Raw genomic sequence first — 21152 nt, forward strand, 5'->3', positions numbered from 1 at the left:
ATTTCAATGGCAAACAACTAAGATTTATTTTTCACTTATGTTACTTATTAGCTGTGGATTGGTTGTGGCTCTGCTCTGTTCTCTCCACTCTAGAATCAAGGCAGACTGGAAAGAAAAAGATGTTGAAACCCAAGGCTAGTTCTTAAAGGTCTCCTCCACAGTGGTACACTTCTACTCACATTTCATTGACCAAGGCATCAGTGGCACTGGGTCATATTCCTCCTGTGGGGATGGACCAATATAGAGGGGCAGCAAATATTTTGGAGAAATAGTATGCTATGACAGAGTGTGTTCAATTCTGGCTGTCACTTTAAAAGTGTGATAGACTGGTATATGTCCAGAGGAGAAAGATCAGAATGGTGAGTAATTCTGAAGTCTTGCCTGAAGTACAGTGGCAAGAGTCGATGGAGAGAGAGGGGGCACATTAATGCTGTCTTAAATATTTGAAGAATGGCTATGACTGGATATGCTATATGACATCAGTGGGTGGGAGTTACAGCATTATATATTTTGATTCAGTGTAAGGGCATAAGGAGGAAGGGAGACAGAAAAGGAAATTGGTGCTTGTTTTAAATACCTTACCTCATTTAAATTTAAAATAATCCTATGAGGGTTTTTGTGTTCGTGTATGTTTATGTTTAAATATTGAAGAAAACAGATTCAGAGTGGATGAGTACCTAAGGTCACGTGGCAAGTAAGTGGTAAAACCAGTTTGGAATCCAGGTGTATGTGATCTCATCTCTTCCCACTAAACTTTGCTACTCTGTTGGGCTGCAAGCTTTCTTACAATTACACTGTTTATCACCAGTCATCTTCTGCTTGACAAGGTGATGGCTTCTCTTCCCCCATCTCTAAAAGGGTTCAAAATATAAATGGAAGAATTGAAAGGAAGGTTGAACTCTATCTAGATCAATGGTCTGCAAGCTCATTTGATTATTTGTACCTTTCAGCAAAATAATTTAGCATATACCATGTATATGTTATGTATGTTAAACTATTATATTGATATTGTATATGCTATAAAACACACCAAAAATAGAAGTTAAAAAAGTTAAGATTTGACATAAAATTTTAGATATTTTTGTGAATTCGATTTTATGGAAAATCTCAACTTTAGAAACTTCTATTTTACAGGTAGATATTTTTTCCTTTAACCCTATGGATTGTCTTGTGTACCCACTGAGATGCATACCCCCAACATCGGAGGTCGTTGTTTTGGATGATTTGTAAGACTCATTTTTCAGTATGAAGATTCCATGATTCTGTTTGGCCTGAACTTTTCTGAAAGGGATAATGATAGCTTAATTAACTTTTAGAAAAGTTTTTAAATAGTCTTATCTAAGACCAAAACTATAATTTCACTGGCATTCACAGCAAAATTAAACCTGAAAATCAAATAGTACAAAAGATGCTTTTCCAGGTAAACAGTAATAACCCCATGAGCATTTATACACAAGAGGATGTAAAAAGGGGTTACTATTAAGTAATAAACCTGATTTCTATGTGTGGCTCAAGAAACAGCCTTGTTATTTTAGTCATATCTTCTCTATCTAAATCTGCGTGTGTGTGTGTCCAAAACTTACTGTACTCATGTATTCTAAAATGAATGTGAAATTTTTCCCAGAGAATAATATTAATTTGGGTACTTGGGAAATTATTTTATCAATAGCACTGTTTTAGAATGTAGCCAGAAATCTAAATCAGGATAAGCCTACTGGACTAAAATCTTTATAGAGACATATCCTCTAAGAAGCAAAAGAAGTCACTTTCATTGCCTGACAGAGGAAACTGTTTGCTTTTCTACATTCTGGTCCTTGGTTATCTGCCTTTTGCCACGTTGATATTTCATGATTAAGATAACTTTCTGGTCAGTAACTGTTTCTTGGGGATAGAGTTTTTAAGAAAAACCCTTCCCAGATCACAGAAAGCAGAAAAGCAAATGTAGACTTTAAAAGATACTCCTATATTGACATGAAATTGTAGATCAACAGTGTTCTTTTGCATTTCTTTCTCATAGTGATACATTTGTACAGCTTTTTGACATTTGTCTTTGGTGGTAATTTTGGAGGAAGTGTTGCTTGCAGGCAGATCATCCGAAACAGTGACCTCCGATGTTGGGGGTATGCATCTCAGGGGGTACACAAGACAATCCATAGGGATAAAGGAAAAAATATCACCTGTAAAACAGAAGTTTCTAAAGTTGAGATTTTCCATAAAATCGAATTCACAAAAATATCTAAAATTTTATGTCAAATCTTAACATTTTTAACTTCTATTTGTGGTGTGTTTTATAGCATATACAATATCAATATAATAGTTTAACATACATAACATATACATGGTATATGCTAAATTATTTTGCTGAAAGGTACAAATAATCAAATGAGCTTGCAGACCATTGATCTAGATAGAGTTCAACCTTCCTTTCACTTCTTCCATTTATACTTTGTTTGAACCCTTTTAGAGATGGGTTCAGCTCCTTTTTCTGCACCAGTTTAAGTGGCCCACAGGCTAGGAGTTCCTTGGTAATAACTTTCAGTGATCCATTTGTTCTAGAAAATTATCCTGGAAAAGGACAGTTTAAATAATTAAGTTCGGTATTTCTTAATTTTCAGTCTTTTGTTCATTCAACAAACAGTCATTCAGTGCTTCTTTGTGCCAAGCACTGAGGAAATATTAGTGAACAAGAGGGATATTGACCACTGATTTTAAAAATAGACATAACGTGTATTAAAAGCCAATAGAAATATTGTTGCTCACGGCAGCGCCCTGTAGGAATCCCTGGTCTTCACTGACCTGTGCTTCCCTGCCTGTTTTCTTGCTCTTTTCTCTCTCCCTGCCTCCACTTCCCTCCCTTCCTTCTCTCTATTCCCTTCCTTCCCTTCTTGTAACTCCTTTCCTCCTTTGAGATAGTGACCACAGGCACATTTTGATGTCATTTCATCTAAGCGTAGGAGAAACTGTATATGATATTTATTGTATAAAACTTGGCATGGTATAGTTAGATGGGAGATGATAAAATTCTTAATTTGCCTTCAAGTCCAACTGTCATCTCACCTGTGCAGATCTCAAGGTGTATGTATATGTTTGTTACTTAGCTCAGAAGCCATGTATCTTTAAATGGGTTTATATTATTTTAAATAAAATTAATATCAGCATGTTTTTATACAAGTGTGCTTTTTAGATGCAGACATCTATATGATTAGATATTGGCACATATCTTATTTTTCAGTGTCTTAACTGAGTTGTTATCTAAACTCTAGAATCTGTCCTAGTTAATTTAAAGGTGTGTGAATGGTTGGGTTTTTTTGTTTTGTTTGCTGTTGTGTTCTATATTGATGAATTTGAAGGTAATTAAGAATATAATTCTTTTCTTCTTTAGCATCAGACAACAGCCAGCGCTTTCGAGAAACCTGTTTTGCATTTGCATTGACACCACAACAAGTGCAGCAAATCAGTAGTTCCATGTAAGTTGTCTTCGAGTGTGACTTGCAGCTTGACCTTTGAATCCAGTTTTGTCTATAATAAGTGACTTTTAAAAACAGTGTATTGGTTGAGTATTATTGTCATGCAAATATTAGTATTGAAAATACTATTATAGTGTTAGTTACCCTAATAACTGTTAATATTTCTGATAAATCTGAAATACTTTCTGGAGTAACAGTGTCTTTGAATCAGCTTTCCTCTGTATATCTTTAAAATAACTGTAGTTCTTACTCTGTCTTTTCTAGGGATATTTCTGGGACCAAATGTGACTTCACAGTGCAGGTCCAGTTAAGGTACAGTGTTGCTACAGTATATATCCAAAGTTTAAAAGTTAATATTTCTTAAAGATTTAAAAAATCTACCTGATTTTCAGTAAGTATATTGAAAGTATTGGGTTTAGATGTTTGGGTGAGGGAAAACCTTTTCCTGTTACGATACATCCTAATTACTATCAAAGTTAGATTTTAATGTAGCCAAGTCATGTGCCATATATTTAACCATATTTCTCTATTTTGGTTGCCCTTGGTTGGTTGAGAAGCTCCAGCTAATGATATGTTTAAATATGGTGGTCAGCTCTTTAGAAGTACCAAGTTTTATGAAAGCAAAGACCTTATCTGCATGAGTGGCAAACTACTGTAGATAAAGAACTAATACTTAGGTTAAGTCTACAGTGTCTCATGGACTAACAAGAACCAAAATAGTCTAATTTGTTTTGTCCTGTATTTTTAAACCATTAATTTAGATACTCTCTTAATTTAGATTCCATGTGAGACATCTCTTGATAGATTTGTAAAGATGAAATTTTACAATTTGGAAAACGAAAAATTTTCAACATGCTACTGCCCATATTGTTTCTTTTCTTAGCCCATTTCTTCTAAGAATATCTGAGACATCTTTTATGTTAATATGTCTCTTTCTTGTTGCTTACATAAACCATCTTATGCTGTTGTTTTTACTCAGTGACTATCCTTGTGTAAACCTAAGTGTCCCACATTGTTCTTGTTGCAATAGGGATAGAAGAGGAAATACAAGACAGTTGTTTTCCTCAACAATCTGTTTTCCCTATAAAGTGGGAAGGATAAGTCAAACAGATAGCCCAGTCTCAATAATCAGATACTAAGTTGTATGTACAGATTATAAATACACTAGGAGATCAGAAAAGAGATGAAAGCACCAGCTCAGTGCTTCATGGAATAATGTGAAAAACTCTGATTTAGGTTCAAAAATAGTGTGATGAAAACTGAGAAAGCAGAGGAGAGGTTGAGGTCTTGGTTTTGGAAGGCACTGACAAAGGTGTTTCTGTGTAAAAGGTACTTTTTCCTCTGTCAGGGACAGACTATGATAATGACTGAATAAATTAAAGGACTAAAATATGGTGCCTTCATAATTAATTGTATATTGCTGTAATATTTTTTACTTCCCTGCCTCAGTAGTTTACATTTTGTTCATACTGATATGTGACTTTGTCCTTTAAAACAGTGGTTTTCAGACTGTTGCTTGGAGCCACTGTTTGGGGGCTACCCTCTGGCTACCATTCCACCTTCTCTTCCCCAATGCCCCCAATTCCCCCATCTGACACACACATATACACACACTCTGAACCAAAGTAATGTGGCTTTGATCTGTTCTACATGTTTGACTTCTGGGTTAGTTTTCATTTGAGGAGAGTATCCCAAGGCTAAAATAAAGTTTGAAAACCATAGCTCTAAAACAAAAGATCTAGTTACTATCCTTAGTATTAACGTACGCATGCATTCTTTAAAGCAGCCAAGAGGTATGGTTCACATTCCAAAGGAAGGTTTTCTTTCTAAGATCAATTCAGAGGTTCTAAGGGGATCTTGACGGTTAAAAATGGCTTAGCCATCAAATTTATCTCCAGAATTTGATGAAAAAAGAACCATTTTGTATTATATTTGGTAATTGTTAGGTGGTTCTTTGTATTTTACTAAATTGTTTTCATCCCCTCCTCACCCCCTACAGCAATCCCAGTGTATTAAGTTGGGAGTGTATACCTTCCACTATCCTAATTATAAGTCTTTATCTAAAACATGAAAACAATTTGGTCAGAATTAGGATCAATATTTTCTCTATTAGATTCCTAATCTGTTTTCATTTATCTGTTTTCCCTCCCCACCCCCATGAACTTCTATACAGAAACTTTCTGCTCTTGTTCCCCATTTTTAAAATCTTTTTTTTGTCTTCGGTTTGTAAGGGTGATTTAGATTTTCACTTTTTAATTGAATAGGAGTCAACTTGTCATATAAATTATTGCTTTTCTGTAGCTTCAGGCAGCCAGGCCCACGTTTCTAATTTATCTCTGCATTGGAGTAATTGATTTAAAGCTTTATGGCATCCTCTTACTGTTGCAAAGTAAAGAACTGGCCTGTAATAGAAGCTTCTGCTGGGGTTAGAGATGATCTTGTGGGCTTTGACATCTGTTTGCTAAGTATATTTTGAGAAAATCTTTGTAGATTAGTAATTCTCAACCTTTATATGGACCTCTAACCCCTTTGAGAATCTAATGGAAGCTACAGATTGTCCCTGCTTAAAGATGACCATATATTTATATGTACCCATAAAATTTTATATAGAAAATTGTCCCATTTTGTGGACACTCCCTCACACAGATTGCATGGCAGGCAGATCAAAATGTTGAGAGAAGGTGTTTGTGCATGATGAATATTTCACAGAATTCAGAGATAGCATTCTTCTTAACATGTAACTCAGAGGTGCTGTGAATATTCTGTAAAGTGGAATGAGCCTCAGCTCTATATTGGGAATAAGGAAGTATAATAATCAAGAATAGTTGTCTTAAATAGCAAATTAATAATTGATTTCTTGATCTATGTAAGAATGGAGTGAGAATGTACAAATTATGTAGTTGTCCTTGGTTTTCCCAAAAGATAACGCATTTAATTTAGAAATAAATGTTTTCATGAGTTTCTAAAATAGTATTCTAAACACATGTGGATATAATACAATTAATGTTATTATTCAGCATCTTCAGTTTTCAGGGAATAATGGAGTACCTGGGCTTGGTGGACAGAGCTTGATCCTGGGGATGGACTTCTAGCATTTTCAGTATAGTCTGCTGAGAACCAAAAAAATGTTTCACAGACAAATAAATTTGGGAACTACTATATATTTATATTTCCCTCTTAAAAAGTTACAGTTATTGTTAGCTTAGCTCTGAGAAGTTCTATATGGAGGAAACGTAATTTAATTTTTTGATTCAAAATTTCTCAAATTTATTCAACCACAGAGCACTTCCCCACCTCCTCCCCCCCAAAACATGCTTGAACAAATGACTGGAAATATTATGAAGAGAACTACAGGTTGGTAGTTGTGACCACTGAAACTCTACATTGACAGAATTATTTATTTTAAACCTATTTCATGTATTTATTCAGGTTTAGTAGTTTTTTGCTGTTGTTATTAAGTTTGACCATCTTTTAGATTAGCTATGGAACAAAATATTAATGTGTCATCCTTTAATAAAGGTAATTAAACTTGTCCTTTATTGTTTAGGTTTTGTTTATCAGAAACCAGTTGTCCACAAGAAGATCACTTCCCACCCAATCTTTGCGTGAAAGTGAATACAAAACCTTGCAGCCTTCCAGTAAGTCCCAAAAGCTATTTTTTTAAAAAGTGCATTGCCAACATAGCTAGCAAATAAGTCATCACAGCTGTTGTTAATCATATTTTTCGTTAAGAAAACATCTTTATTTTGGATATATATTCATGTGACTGAGTGAAACACTTGTACCAACTGTGTACAATTAACAGCTGTGACATTAGCTATGGAGACATAGTCTAGGAGTTGGGTGTGGTAGCTTTAGTGTTTTACTGAATTTTGGGAAGACGAGATTGTTTCAACAAAACCTCAGATGTATTCGTGTGAGTCTGGAAGCTTTTGGTTGAATAGAGATTTGAAGAATGCTGTGCCTTTAACAGAGGAGTGGGGGCTGTTATTGTTCACCTTTAAAATAGTCCTTATATACTTATCCAAGCTCTTTATGAATTCAACCTGATTCTTAAGTTTTAGAGATTTTTAAGTTCTGCCACCAGTATTTTTCTCAGGCTTACTATGAGACTGTATGGTTGTTTAGAGAAACATACAGGAAACTCTTACAAACGTTTGCTTCTCTACTTTTAAATGAAAATACTCATTTTCTCATATGTAGTTTGTAGGTTTTTTTTTAAGGAATGGAAGTTGAAATGATTGTGGAAGTAATAAGTAGAAATAAATTATATTTCATCCTTAGGGTTATCTTCCACCTACTAAAAATGGTGTGGAACCAAAGCGACCCAGCCGACCAATTAATATCACCTCACTTGTCCGATTGTCCACAACTGTACCGAACACCATTGTTGTTTCATGGACTGCAGAAATTGGAAGAGTAAGTAAATTTTTGTTTCTACCAGATTTTTGTATTATAAGGAATGGTTAATCTCCATGGCTACCTGAGCTTGTGTGTAAATAAAAATGAGTTGCAAAAGGATTTATTTTTGTCTCACAATGAATTTTCAACATGTTCCCATTTAAAAAAATGGGATCTTGCCCTACCCAGTGTTCTATAACCTGATAACTTTCACTGAGTAATTTTCATAAACATCTTCCTATGTCATTTCATGTTCATATGCATAATTTTAAATGGCTACATCATATTCCAATACGATGTTCCCTGTTGTTGAACATTTATTTGGTTGATTGATTACTATTTCAAAGAACATTTTGAAGACCATCCTAGTAGCTCTAACTTTGCATACATACATGGTAATTTCCTTAGAGTAAATTCCCAGAAGTGGAATTGCTGAGTCAAAGAGCATCAGAATTTAAAGAAATTTTGTGTACATAGGCAGATTGCCTTACCAAAAGATGTTGTACAGATTTATTCTCTGACTTTGTGTTTATTCATGTGCCTGTCGACGGATAACATTGAGTTTTATTTTCTTTAAGATCTCTACTAATTTTAATAGGTAAATAGTGGTACCACATTGTTTTAATTAGTACGCCTCTTCTTCTTATTATTATTGTTTTTTTTGCGGTACGTGGGCCTCTCACTGTTGTGGCCTCTCCCGTTGCGGAGCACAGGCTCCGGACGCACAGGCTCAGTGGCCATGGCTCATGGGCCCAGCCGCTCCGCGGCATGTGGGATCTTCCCAGACCAGGGCACGAACCCGTGTCCCCCGCATCGGCAGGCTGACTCTCAAGCACTGCGCCACCAGGGAAGCCCCTGTACTCCTCTTATTATTATTGAGGTTGGGCATATTTTATGTTTGTGATTATTCACATTTAAAAATCATATCAATATCTATTTCTGTATTGCTGTTTTTATTGTTTATGAGTTCTTTATATATTGATTTAACCCTCTTTTACATGTGGCAAATGTTTGTTTCTAGTTTATTGCCCTTTATTTTTATTTAATGTGTAGAAGATTTAAATTATTATGGAGCCAAATCTTAACCAGTTTTGTTTTTCTTTTTTTTATTTATTTTTTTATTGAGTATAGTTGAATTACAGTGTTGTGTTAATTACTGCGGTACACCAAAGTGACTCAGTTTTACATATATATATACACATATATATATATACATTATTTTTCATATTCTTTTCCATTATGGTTTATCACATGATATTGAATATAGTTCCCTGTACGATCCAGTAGGACCTTGTTGTTTATTTATCCTATATATACCAGTTTGCATTTGCTAATTCCAAACTCCCACTCCTACCCTCTTCCATTGCTCTCCCCCTTGGCAACCATCAGTCTGTTCTCTACGTACCTGTTTCTGTTTCATAGATAGGTTCATTTGTGTCATATATTAGATTCTACATATAAGTGATGTCATATGGCATTTGTCTTTCTCTTTCTGACTTACTTCACTTAGTATTATAGTCTCTAGTTGCACAGTTTTGTTTCTTTATAGTCTTTCCAGTCAGCCTCCATCAAGTTTAGTCTGTCTGCCCTTCCCAATCTTACATAAATAATTTGTTTATATTTTTTCTTGACTTTTGAGGTTTCTAGTTTTACCTTTAAATATTTAATCCATTGTGAATTTATGTGTAGTGTGAAATACAAATTTAATTTTTTAAATAGCCAGTTCTAATACCATTGACTAAATAAATGCTAATTCTGAAGCCACCATTATTATATATTTGCTTTGATTTATCCTGTGTGTGTTCTGAACTTTTCTGTATTGTTTCTTAGCCTAGCATTCTTTTTCTGGCACAATTTCAGAATAGTTTTGATTATTACGGTTTTATGATATGAGCTCATGTCTATTCACTAATTCATTTGAAATTTATAGAATGTGTGCTATATTCCATGCACTCTGCTGAAGACTGGCAGTACCATAGTGAGAAAAAAAAGTCCTGACTCTTTTGGAGCTTAGGATCTAGGGGGCAGGTAGTCACACACGAAAATGTGAACTGTATTATAAGTAATATAAAGAAGATGTGTGTGGTGATTTTAGAGTATATTAAAGGCCACTTTGCACTAGAGAGAGGTCAGGCAGGGCTTCCCTGAGGAAGTAATGACTGAGCTAAGAGCTGAGAGAAGGGTAGAAGGAATCAGTTAGGTGAAAGGTTCAGAGAAAACAACATTCAGAGTAGTCCACTGGCAGGTGTGAGCCTAGTTCTTCTTAAGAAACTGAAAGGGAGGAGGAATTGCTAGAGTACATAGAATGGGGAAGAACAGGGTACAAGATGAAGCTAGAGAGGTAAAAAAGGACCAAACCGTGTAGGGCCTTTGAGGTAATGTTAATGTTAAGGATATTCTCTTTTTAAGCAGAAAGTTTACAGGGCCATATTTCTGTTTAGAAAAGGCCACTCTTTAGAGTGGTGAACAGCTTGAATGGAGACCAGAGTCATGCATAGAGGTTACCTCTTACTATTGCTGAAGCGTTAGTGATAGAAATAGTATGTTAGTCTAGAGTGGTGGCACTGGGGATGGAGATAAATTGGTGGATCTGTAGGACTAAGTGATAGATTAGAAATAGGGGCTAAGAGAAAGGGAGAAGTCAAGGATGACTCCTTGGTTTCTGGCTTGAGTGACAAGGTAAATGATAATATTACTGAGATAGAGGAAACACTGAAAAAGGACTGAATTTAGGTGCGTTTTGTTTTGCTTTGCTTCGCTTTGAAGGAAGGAGTATTGGAGGACTACATGGAGACAATCATGAGTTCAGTTTTGAAGCTTTTGAGTTCGAGATGCCTTTGAGACATTCTGAAGAGGCATTGGGCATATAGGCTCAGAGGATAAGTTTGGGCTAGAGAAGAAAATGAGTCATCTGCATATTGGTGGTTATTAGAGCCATACAAGCAGGCTGACATTGTTTAGGGGAAATGTAACAAGTAAAAAGAAGAGAGTGTTGAAGGCTTACCATTCTTGAGGAGCTATAACTTTTAATACTGGATAGAAGAGAATGAACCTGCAGAGGACATGGGGAAATAGTACCAGAGATGTGGGGCAGAACGGGGGGTGGGTATGAGAAGCCAAGGGAGGAGTTTCAAAAAAGAAGGACAGGGACTTCCCTGGTGGCACAGTGGTTAAGAATGTACCTGCCAATGCAGGGAACACGGGTTCGAGTCCTGGTCCGGGAAGATCCCACATGCCTCGGGGCAGCTGGGCCTGTGTGCCACAACTACGGAGTCTGTGCTCTAGAGCCCGCGAGCCACAACTGCTGAGGCCCACGTGCCTAGAGCCCGTACTCCGCAACAAGAGAAGCCACTGCAATGAGAAGCCCGTGCACTGCAATGAAGAGTAGCCACCACTCAACTAGAGAAAGCCTGCGTGCAGCAACGAAGACCCAATGCAGCCAAAAATAATAAGTGAATAAAATAAAATTTATTTTAAAAAAAGGAGATGGTAAGCAGTACTGAACAGATGTTGAGAAGTCAAGTATGTTGAAATCTAAAAAAATACTTTTTGGATTAGAAACATAAAGTTGACTTTAGCATGAGCTGTTTTGGTGAATGGTGGGAGGAGAAGCCCTATTGTGACCAGGCAGAGGTAAGGCAGTGGAGATAGTGAGTTATAGAAGGGTAGCTTTGGAAATAGATACAGCTGAGCTGGAGGGAAATTTGAGATGAGAGTTATTTGTTTGCTTTAATGGGAGAGTGTTAAACATGTATAAAGGATGATGGCAGGTATCTTCTTGGGAGGAAGAGATTAAATATACACGAGAAAAATAATCAATAGTGAATTTCATTAACTAACTCATTGTAGCTAGGAGGGACAACTTCTTTATTTAGTGGAATAAAAGGATTGGATGCATGTATACGATTGGTACTGGAGAGGTGGTAAGTTCTGATCTGATGAATTCTCTTAAGTCTGTGAGATAGGAGGTGAGAGAAGTCTGCTGAGAGTGAGAGAAGAAATCGGGGCATTGAGGAGAGTGAAAATGTTGAAAAAGTAATTGCATGGAGTAAGACATATTCCCCTGCATTATTCCCCCAAATCTTTCTGGGAATAAATGAGCTTGCTTTAAAATTTGTATATTAACTTAGAGAGGATTAACTTATTTACAGTATTTAATGTCCTTATTTCAGGAACTGTATGTTTCTCCATTTATTCAAATCCTCTTTCGTGTTCCTCAGTAATTTAATAGGTTTCTTCTTACAAAGTTTCCATATTTTTTATTGATTCTTGTGTTGTTTATTATTATTACTGCCATTGTAAATAGATCTTTTTTCTGTTATATTTTCTAAAAAATGTATTTATTGTTTTATTTAAAAGCTAGTTATTGTTGAATATTTACTTAGTACATAAATTCACGTATTGGTTCTGATAGCTTTTTAGTAGGTTTCTTGGTATTTCCAAATAGGCGGTTTTGAGTCTGAGATGTATCATTATATGAATAATGATAATCCTAATACTTAGGCCATAATTTCTTATTCTTGTTCTCTGTGCTGTCTAGAACCTTCAGAACAATGTTAAGTAATGTGAGTGCTAGTGGACATACTTGGCTTGTTCCTTAACGTTAATGAGAATACTAGTGTCACAACATTAAGTATTATAATGGCTATTAATTTTTGATAGAACTTAATTATAGCAACAACATAATCCTGTGGTCCTCTTTTTTACTGTATATCTTTGAGAGAAATGGATTTTGAATTTTATCAAAATCCTTTTTTGGGATCTATCAAGGTTATATATTTTTTCTTTACCTAATCAGTATGTCACTATTAGGTTTTTAAAATCCTTTTAAATGTTTTTTTTCTAGTGTACCTTGGGCTCCCTGTTTTTGTCCCCCTTTTTGAAGAGGGTATTGCAGATGTTTTGGGTTTTGTCTGTGTGTGAAAAGTGTATAAACACCAGGGTGTTTACAGTGAACTATGAAAGAAGTCAAACTGTGGGAGAGGAGGGAAATGTGGTTGCTGATATATAGCACTAGAGGAGAGGGGGAAATATTCTTCCATGGGAAGCCTTCCACACCTCAGAAAGAAAACAGTAATCTTCAGTGATTTGAAGATCTCCCAGGTAAGATTTGTGTAGACCATGATCTACAAGTTGGAGACCTTCTTTTTGAAATAAAACATTGAAAGAAAATTATTCTTTTCTGAAGCCCAAAAGATAACTTATTAGATTGGTTTTTGATCCTAGTTTTATTCAGCTTGTGAAGATAATCTGAATAGTTCATGTAGGATCTCTTACTGTTTTGGGGATTAATTTCTGTATTATTAGTTGCCATTGAGAAGTGTTAGCATTATGTCTTCAAAGGAAATAAATGGAAGAGCTAATGCTATGGTGGTAATCGTCTTACAATATATTATAACTATTCAGTCAACATGTACACCTTAAACTTACACAATATTATATGTCAATTATAGCTCAATTTTAAAAATTGTAATATAAGAGAAAAAGAAGAGCTAGTACAGTGGTTGAAGGAGATAAGTGAACTCTGTTGTAACTTCTTATCCTACCTCAGAGTAATCACTGCATCTAGCCATTTATTAAATTGTCATTGTTTGTAGAGAAGTTATTTAGATACTGGTGTAAAGGGCACTTAATGAGATCATATCTTAATAATGAAGAAAACGTCCTATAAACTTGATAGACAATTTTGAAGACTTTGAAAAAGCATTTGACAAAAACATCAGTGTCATGCAATATATTTCAGTAGTTGGAGTTAAGTAGTACTTTGAAGCATTAGCAGGAACAATATATCATCTACCTAGGAAAGATACTATACCACTGTGAAGTTTTGGTGGGGGTTGCTGCTGAATCTCTTTCATGTGATATAAAATTTAATTCCATATTATCGGTACAAGTGGTGTTTGTTAATACCTGACCTTCTTTTTGCTTCCTTTTTTTTTTTTTAATTTCTTATCTGGTTACATGTTTCAACTAGAGTGAACATCCCTTTTCACTGAACTTGTAGTTTCTACTTGACCTCTCCTTAAAAATTTATATAAAGCCTTAGGGTGATTACTAGTTCTGAAGATTCAGGCTGTAAGTATATATAATAATTTCACAGTGTTAATTAGCATTTCTGCAGTTTCTATCATACTTGAACCATTAATCAAATAATAAAGGTGAATAAGGATTTTTTTTCTAAAAGGAGCTTTTTAGTTTTACATTAGATTGGTATGTTGTATGTCTAAAATTTTGGTAAGTTTTAAGGTTATTTGTTCCTCATTAATAAATTATGGGATTTATTAATGAAAGTAAATTAGCTTTTAAAAAATGTTTAATTTTTATTTTATATTGGAGTATAGTTGATTTACAATGTTAGTTTCAGGTGTACAGCAGAGTGATTCAAGTTATACATATACATATATCCATTCTTTTTCAGCTTCTTTTCCCATTTAGGTTATTACAGAGTATTGAGCAGAGTTCCCTGTGCTATACAGTAGGTCCTTGTTGATTATCTGTTTTATATATAGTAGTATGCATATGTTAATCCCAGACTCCTAATTTATCCCTCCCAAATTAGCTTTTTTGATACTTCATTTTTTCCTGGAAAATGTGTAGCATGTGAACACGGATAGGTTTCTGAACTCTAAGTGAAAATTTGACCTTCCAGAGGGTATTGTACAATATATTCTCTTCTTGCCAAAAGAGGGGGATGCATTTTCCAAAGTGTGAAAGTTGGAATGTACATTGGACTAGGTTAGGAGGGTCCAAGCAAATGGTATGTGAAGTGAAGAACTATAGAGAACTACACTGGCCTTGGCCATTAGTCCATTGTCCTGACATCCCTTCACTTTCCTCTTGATTTCTAGTGCCACCTTTGTCATCAGGCAGGTGCATGATCATGAGCAGATTACATATATTTTTTAAAATTTAAAATTAAAAGCATTTTTGTGTGCCTCCATTTTATCAGTCCTTTATTTAGAAGGATACTTGCCCTACGTATCTCTTACAGGCCTTCTTTGAGGTTTAAATGAAGTGGATAGTATATATTAAGAGTGTGTGTAAAACTGTATGTAGCTAATAAATAGAAGATGGCAATAATTATTTTTCCTTTTGCTTCTTTCCAAATCTCTTGATTCCAACACCAAGTGGAAAGTGGGCCTTCTCATTTAGATCTCTCTCTTACCCTTCATAAGCCTCAGCCCTCTTTTCTGCCTCTTATCCAGTCATGTACCCTTTACTTTGCCTTGGCTTGTTGATAAACTATTTTCTTTGTCCCCCTTCTCCTAGTACCATCTCTGGGTAGTCCCTCTGCTGGTAATGGATATTCATCTGTTCTTTTGCCAAACCATCAGCTTCTCTTTGAAAATATTTAATATTCCCTCTGCTTGTTGTGATAATAGCCCAAGTAGGCTCTTTTCAAAACTAGTTAAAGGCATAGAGAGAGATTAAATGGTATAAATTAGGATGCCAGTCTAATTTTTTAAATAGCTACTGCTACCTGCTAAACATGTTTTATGATGACTTTGACATCTTACTGGCATTGGTTTATATTTATTTTTAACAATGTTCTTTACATAAGTGCCTTAAATTGATTAACTTCAAGCATAGGTAGTCAGGTAATACAGAAGCATGACAGATCTGGCATTATCTCTTGAAAGTTGCAAAATTAGAACAAGTTCTTTTACTTTTCTACACTTCACTTTCCTCATCCATAAAAATAGGATTACCTCAGCAGCTTTTTGGTTAAGATTAAATGAATTAGCATTCATGAAAACACCTAAGATAGTGCTTGGCGCACAGTAGGTGTTTTAAACAGGTGTTAATTTTCTTTCCCTATCATTGTGGGATTAAAATAGATGTACCTATTTACTTACGTATGTTGTTTGCTTTCTACATCTTTTTTTTTGTTTGTTTTTTTCCAGAACTATTCCATGGCAGTATATCTTGTAAAACAGTTGTCCTCAACAGTTCTTCTTCAGAGGTTACGAGCAAAGGGAATAAGGAATCCGGATCATTCTAGAGCTTTAAGTACGTATGATAACTTTATTTTATTTATGCAGCTGAACTATTTTGGTAAAGGTTAGAATAGTGTTTTTTCAACTCAAGAAATTTTAGGGTTTATTTTTTTTACTAGAGCTTGTCACAGTGGATTAAAACACTGAAAACTTTGTTTTGTGAGCTAGAGTAATTCAAGACTTAAGAGTAGTTTTAGGGACTTACCTGGCAGTCCAGCGGTTAAGACTCTGCGCTTCCACTGAGGGGGGCACGGGTTTGATCCCTCATCGGGGAACTAAGATGCCACACATTGTGTGGTGGGGCCAAAAAAAAAAAAAAAAGAGTAGTTTTAATATCTTTGTCATGACGTATATTTTATAGTTTATATTTTACTGATCTTAAAATTAACTTTGTAAAGTCAGTACATGCATACAGAAGAATATTTTACCAAAGCTTCATAAAAATAAATAAGTGTTCAGGAATTCTAGGAGATAGAAAGGAAATCTTGGCATATATTTTACAAGAATTATTTTATATTTAAGGTTTATCCAGGAAAAATGTCCAAGGGTATGTGATGACAACATCCCTGCATTAACAAAGTAAAAAGAGAGTCAGTGGGGTGGTAGATATAATAATGAAGTAGGTTCTGCTTTTAACCAGTTATGTGGCCTTGGAAACTCAGTCTACTCATAATCTGAATCTCTTATTCTTCATCTGTAACAAGAAGTTTATACCACATCATATCTAAAGCTCCTTCAAAATCTAGGTTCTTAGGTAGGAATAACTAGATGGTTCCTTTTGTTCAGGTGAACTTGAGAGGTAGTAAGGGGCACATTGACTCTTCTGGCCTCAGTGTTTGAGGGTTAAGGCCAGAGGTTGGTGGCCTTTCCAAACAGTTGAACTAAGTTCTTCCTTTATTCTCTTCTTTGTGAGAGATAGATGGATTGGGGGATGGGGATGGGCACTTGGAGAACAAAGCTTTTACAGATGGGGGTTCGATAGCTACCCTTTTAAGGATTCTTGATGTGAGTTGATTAATGAAGCCCACTATCAGATTTGTAGTTAGGAACATTCTGGTAGAAAGAAACTAAGGTAGTAAGACCACCTTTCCTCTTGTTTCCCTTTGTGACATAGCTTTTATCTCTTTTCCTAACCTGTTTCTATGCCGGATTAAAAGATCCCATTACCTCTGAATATCAGTATACCCTCAAGAGTTCATTGAAGGATTTTTCTGTATAAAAAGGGTCCTTTTAAAATTGAAAATATTCTGAGTCAAGAGGAGCACACTAGTGGCTAATGCCTCTGTAGGCATTCCTTGATAGACAGTGGAGAGCTAGAGGTCTGGTTTGAGGTCTAGGGGAGTGGAAGCACCTTTTGGCAAGGACAAGGAGATGAGTGGGGGATCCTGAAAGAAGAGGAGGGACAGACACCTGCTTTGAAGGAGCACACAAGAGAAGAAGTTTTCTTTTTTCACACTCCATTCTGGTCATTCTCCTGAGAATCTTCGTATTTGCCACATAGCGTTAGAATTTCATTTAGTCAGAAAGTATTATGGAATTGTGTGAGCCTGTGTAGAAAAGGTCATACCAAGAAATAAAGCTGAAAGCTGATGAAGCTGTTATGTTGCATAATAATAGTAAGGCAAGCTGTCTTTGCTCAAGCTGTAAATTCTTCTCCGCTTGCAGCTGTGGCACCATCTGGAGGGAGAGTGGGAAGGTGAGCCTAGAGTTCTTTTATTTACTAGAACAAACCACTGTTAGCCACTGTTAAGTAGCAAAAGCTACTGAATTCAAGAGCGGTTTATTTCATCTCTAATAAATCCTGGAGGTGGAGAGGAATTGCAGATTGGGTTGGATTTTTGTGGAACTTTGTATCTTATCTTGTTGGCTTGGGGAACCAACAAAACTTTAATTTGGATCCTACCAATAAAGCATTTGTCATAATTGACTAAAGAACAGATTGTTTGCCTTTATGCTATCTCTAAAGAAATGTTACCCAACAAATTAATTATGTAATTAAAAGATTGTGTGAAACAACTTGACAGAAGAAAATGTTGGTGGGTTTCTCAGATATTTTGTAGAATCAAATTACCCACAAATATGTTCATTGTAAGTCATTCTTAATCTTATCAATGAATTCTACCAGCAAACTTTTATTAGTCAAATCAGACATTATTCTTGAAATAAAGTCAATGGTATTTAGACTTTTCACAGAGAAATCCACGCTGATTCATTTGATTACTAGTAGATTTTTGTATTGCGGTTTCTGTCTTCACGTAGAGTTGTCCCCTCACCGCTATCACAAAGCAGTCCTTTACTAATTCTTGGTCAAGTTCCTGTCTCCTCTTCTTTTTCCCTTTAGCAATCACTTTAAACCTTGGCCATACTTAAACAATATTCCCCCTCTTTCAACACTGTCAGCGCAAGAAAATCGGTGCTATAAGATGTGACTTGTCTAAATTGCCCATTTCTTCCTTAATGTCACAAAACTACTTTTCAGCTTATCTTCATTTGTACCCATCCTTATTTATTCTCTTCAATCTCAGGAGGAAATGTCCCGTTTCCTGCCCAAAGTTAATTTTTTATTCATTTATTCTTCTCATTCAAGACATTGTATTAAGAGTCTACTATGTTCCAGGCACAGGAGACTGTAGCCTTAAACAAAACACATACTGTCTCTGCATCCGTCAGAAGTTTGCAGTCCAGTGGGAAAGACAGAATTAAATGATTGTACAAGTCATTAGTGAATTACAGTTGTGACATGTGTCTTAAAGAAGAAAGACAGGGAACTCTGGAGGTAACAGCAGGAGAACATAGTCCTCTCTGGTGCTATGATGTTTAAGACACGATTATAAGGATGAGGAGGAGGTAAGCCCCAGATGGGAGGAGAATATGCCAAGAGACAAGGCCAGTAGAGTTGGAGTGGAGAGAACAAAGGAGGAAAGTGGCCAGAGAGATAGCCATGGGGTGAGTTCATATAGATGATATGAAGACAGATGATAAAAAACCCTTAGAGGATTTTTAAGCAGAGTGGTACGATCAGATATGGGCAATAAAAAGTTCACTTAGAAGACTGAATTGAAGGGGAGCTAGGCTGTTGTAGTGAGGCCAGTTAGGAACCTGTTGTACAGATAAGAGACGATGATGTCTTGAACTGAAGTAATGGTGATGGAAATAGAGAGAAGTTGATGGTTTGACAGGTGTTAAAGGGGAGAAGTGGTGACTACGTGTGGGGAGTGAAGAAAAAGAAGTGAAGGAGTTCTAGGTTCCTTACTTACTAGGCACCAGCTTACATGGTAGTGCCATTTACTGAAATGGAAAACAGTGTTGAAAAGATCTGGTTGCAGGCGCAAGATCAGAGTGCACTCTTGGACTTTTGGTATTTGAGATGTCTATGAGGCATCCAGATGGAGATGCTCAGAAACAGCATACGAGGCCTCTCTGCTCACTTATCTGCTGTCTGTCCTGTATTTTCAGTTCCTTCCTCCGCTCTATAGGCTCTTTCTGTCAGCCTTCACTGAGTCTTTTTCATCCTTTAGAAAATACAAAAGCAAGCTACTCTCTAGATAGAGATCTGTGTTCCTCTTGTTCTCATCCTAATTTCTTCAAAGAGTCATCTACACTTCCCTTTCTACCTCCTCACTGCAACCCATTGTGAACTTTTAACTCCCATCATTCCACTGAAACTGCTCTTGCAGATGTCACAAGTGACAATCTGATTGCCAGATTTAAAGTTTATCTTTTCAGTTTATGTCAGATATTTTTGCTGCATTCCATACCAACAACTTTCTCCTTGAAATTCTCATCTCTATTTCTTCTCAATCACTTGCCTTCAATGGATACTCTTAAGGGTAGTATCCTAAATGTTTGTTTTCCCTCGGTCTTTGTCCTTGGTCTCTACAAGGACATACATACTTTCCCTAGAGATAATCACATTTACTCTTGTGGTTTAAATTAGCACCAACTCCCAAATACATATTTTCATTCCAGACCTTCCCCTGAATTTCAAATGTAGATACACATAGCTAACTGTCTTCACCGAAATATACCACTGGTTCCTCAGATTCAGGTAGTGAAAACTGAACTCACTAAGTTCTATCAGACATAAACCCTAAATATTTCTCAACTCTGTCGAGCTCTCTCTCTCCCTACCATCACTGACCTCATTTAAGCTCTCATATCCTCCCTTTATTTTAAAAACCTATTCTTGAATTATATATTCCTCTCCTTTCTTGCCCACCCCCCTTTTTGTTTTTTTGCGGTACGTGGGCCTCTCTCACTGTTGTGGCCTCTCCCGTTGCGGAGCACAGGCTCCGGACGCGCAGGCTCAGCGGCCATGGCTCACGGGCCCAGCCGCTCCGTGCCATGTGGGATCTTCCCGGACCAGGGCACGAACCTGTGTCCCCTGCATTGGCAGGCGGACTCTCAACCACTGCACCACCAGGGAAGCCCATTGGCCCCCCTTTTTATATCTCTCTTCTGGTAGCAATCTAAGTGATTAATACAGATCTAATCTTACCATTTCTTTGCAATCCATGACTTCCTAACACCAATGGGATAAAAACTCCAACTTGTTAACATGACTTAAACATATAGCTTTCCATGGTGTGGCACCTGCTTATTACTTTCCGGTGTCATCTGTATTCATTCTTCTTCTCATTCTTTTTACTCCAAAAATAATGAATTCTTTTCTTTTCTTCAGTGCTTTGCCAGTATTGTTCTCTGTGCCTCAGACTTCCCTGTTACCTACTTTGCCTAAATTCTAATTATCCCTCATGTTTCACTTTTTCCAGGAGGTATCTCAGAACCCCCAGAGTTGATGCATTGACTTTGAGCTAGTTTCCATTACAGCACATTAGAGAAGTATCTTTGCTCTCTACTAGACTATGAGTTCCTTTGGGCAGGAACTTAATCTTATCTTTCTTTGAATTCCTAGTGCTTAGCTCAGGGCCTGGCACATAGTAGATCCTCAGACTTCTGTTAAGTAAATTGATGAAAAGAGTTCTTGAGTAAAAGATCACATCTCTGTGCCTCTGTTTTCTTGCTTATAAAATGAAGTATTGGACTTAATATGTTCAATTGTTTACAGCCTTAAAATTCTAAAAAGGAGGGCTTCCCTGGTGGCGCAGTGGTTGAGAGTCCGCCTGCCGATGCAGGGGACACGGGTTCATGCCCCGGTCCGGGAAGATCCCACATGCTGTGGAGCAGCTGGGCCTGTGAGCCATGGCCGCTGAGCCTGCGCGTCCGGAGCCTGTGCTCCGCAATGGGAGAGGCCACAACAGTGAGAGGCCCACGTACTGCAAAAAAA

General features: G+C 36.5%; 1 protein-coding gene across 1 annotated transcript in view; it reads left to right on the top strand.

Annotated features, from left to right (window-relative positions):
- Positions 1 to 21152, top strand: part of PIAS1 (protein inhibitor of activated STAT 1) — a 117960-nt gene that overhangs the window by 69114 nt on the left and 27694 nt on the right. The window contains exons 3-7 of the mRNA XM_065872971.1: positions 3383 to 3467; positions 3732 to 3779; positions 7015 to 7105; positions 7752 to 7886; positions 15773 to 15878. Of these exons, the coding sequence (XP_065729043.1) occupies positions 3383 to 3467; positions 3732 to 3779; positions 7015 to 7105; positions 7752 to 7886; positions 15773 to 15878 (465 nt within the window). The remainder of the gene's footprint in view (positions 1 to 3382; positions 3468 to 3731; positions 3780 to 7014; positions 7106 to 7751; positions 7887 to 15772; positions 15879 to 21152) is intronic.

This window comes from Phocoena phocoena, chromosome 2 (assembly GCF_963924675.1).
Source record: "Phocoena phocoena chromosome 2, mPhoPho1.1, whole genome shotgun sequence".
Lineage (NCBI taxonomy): Eukaryota > Metazoa > Chordata > Mammalia > Artiodactyla > Phocoenidae > Phocoena > Phocoena phocoena.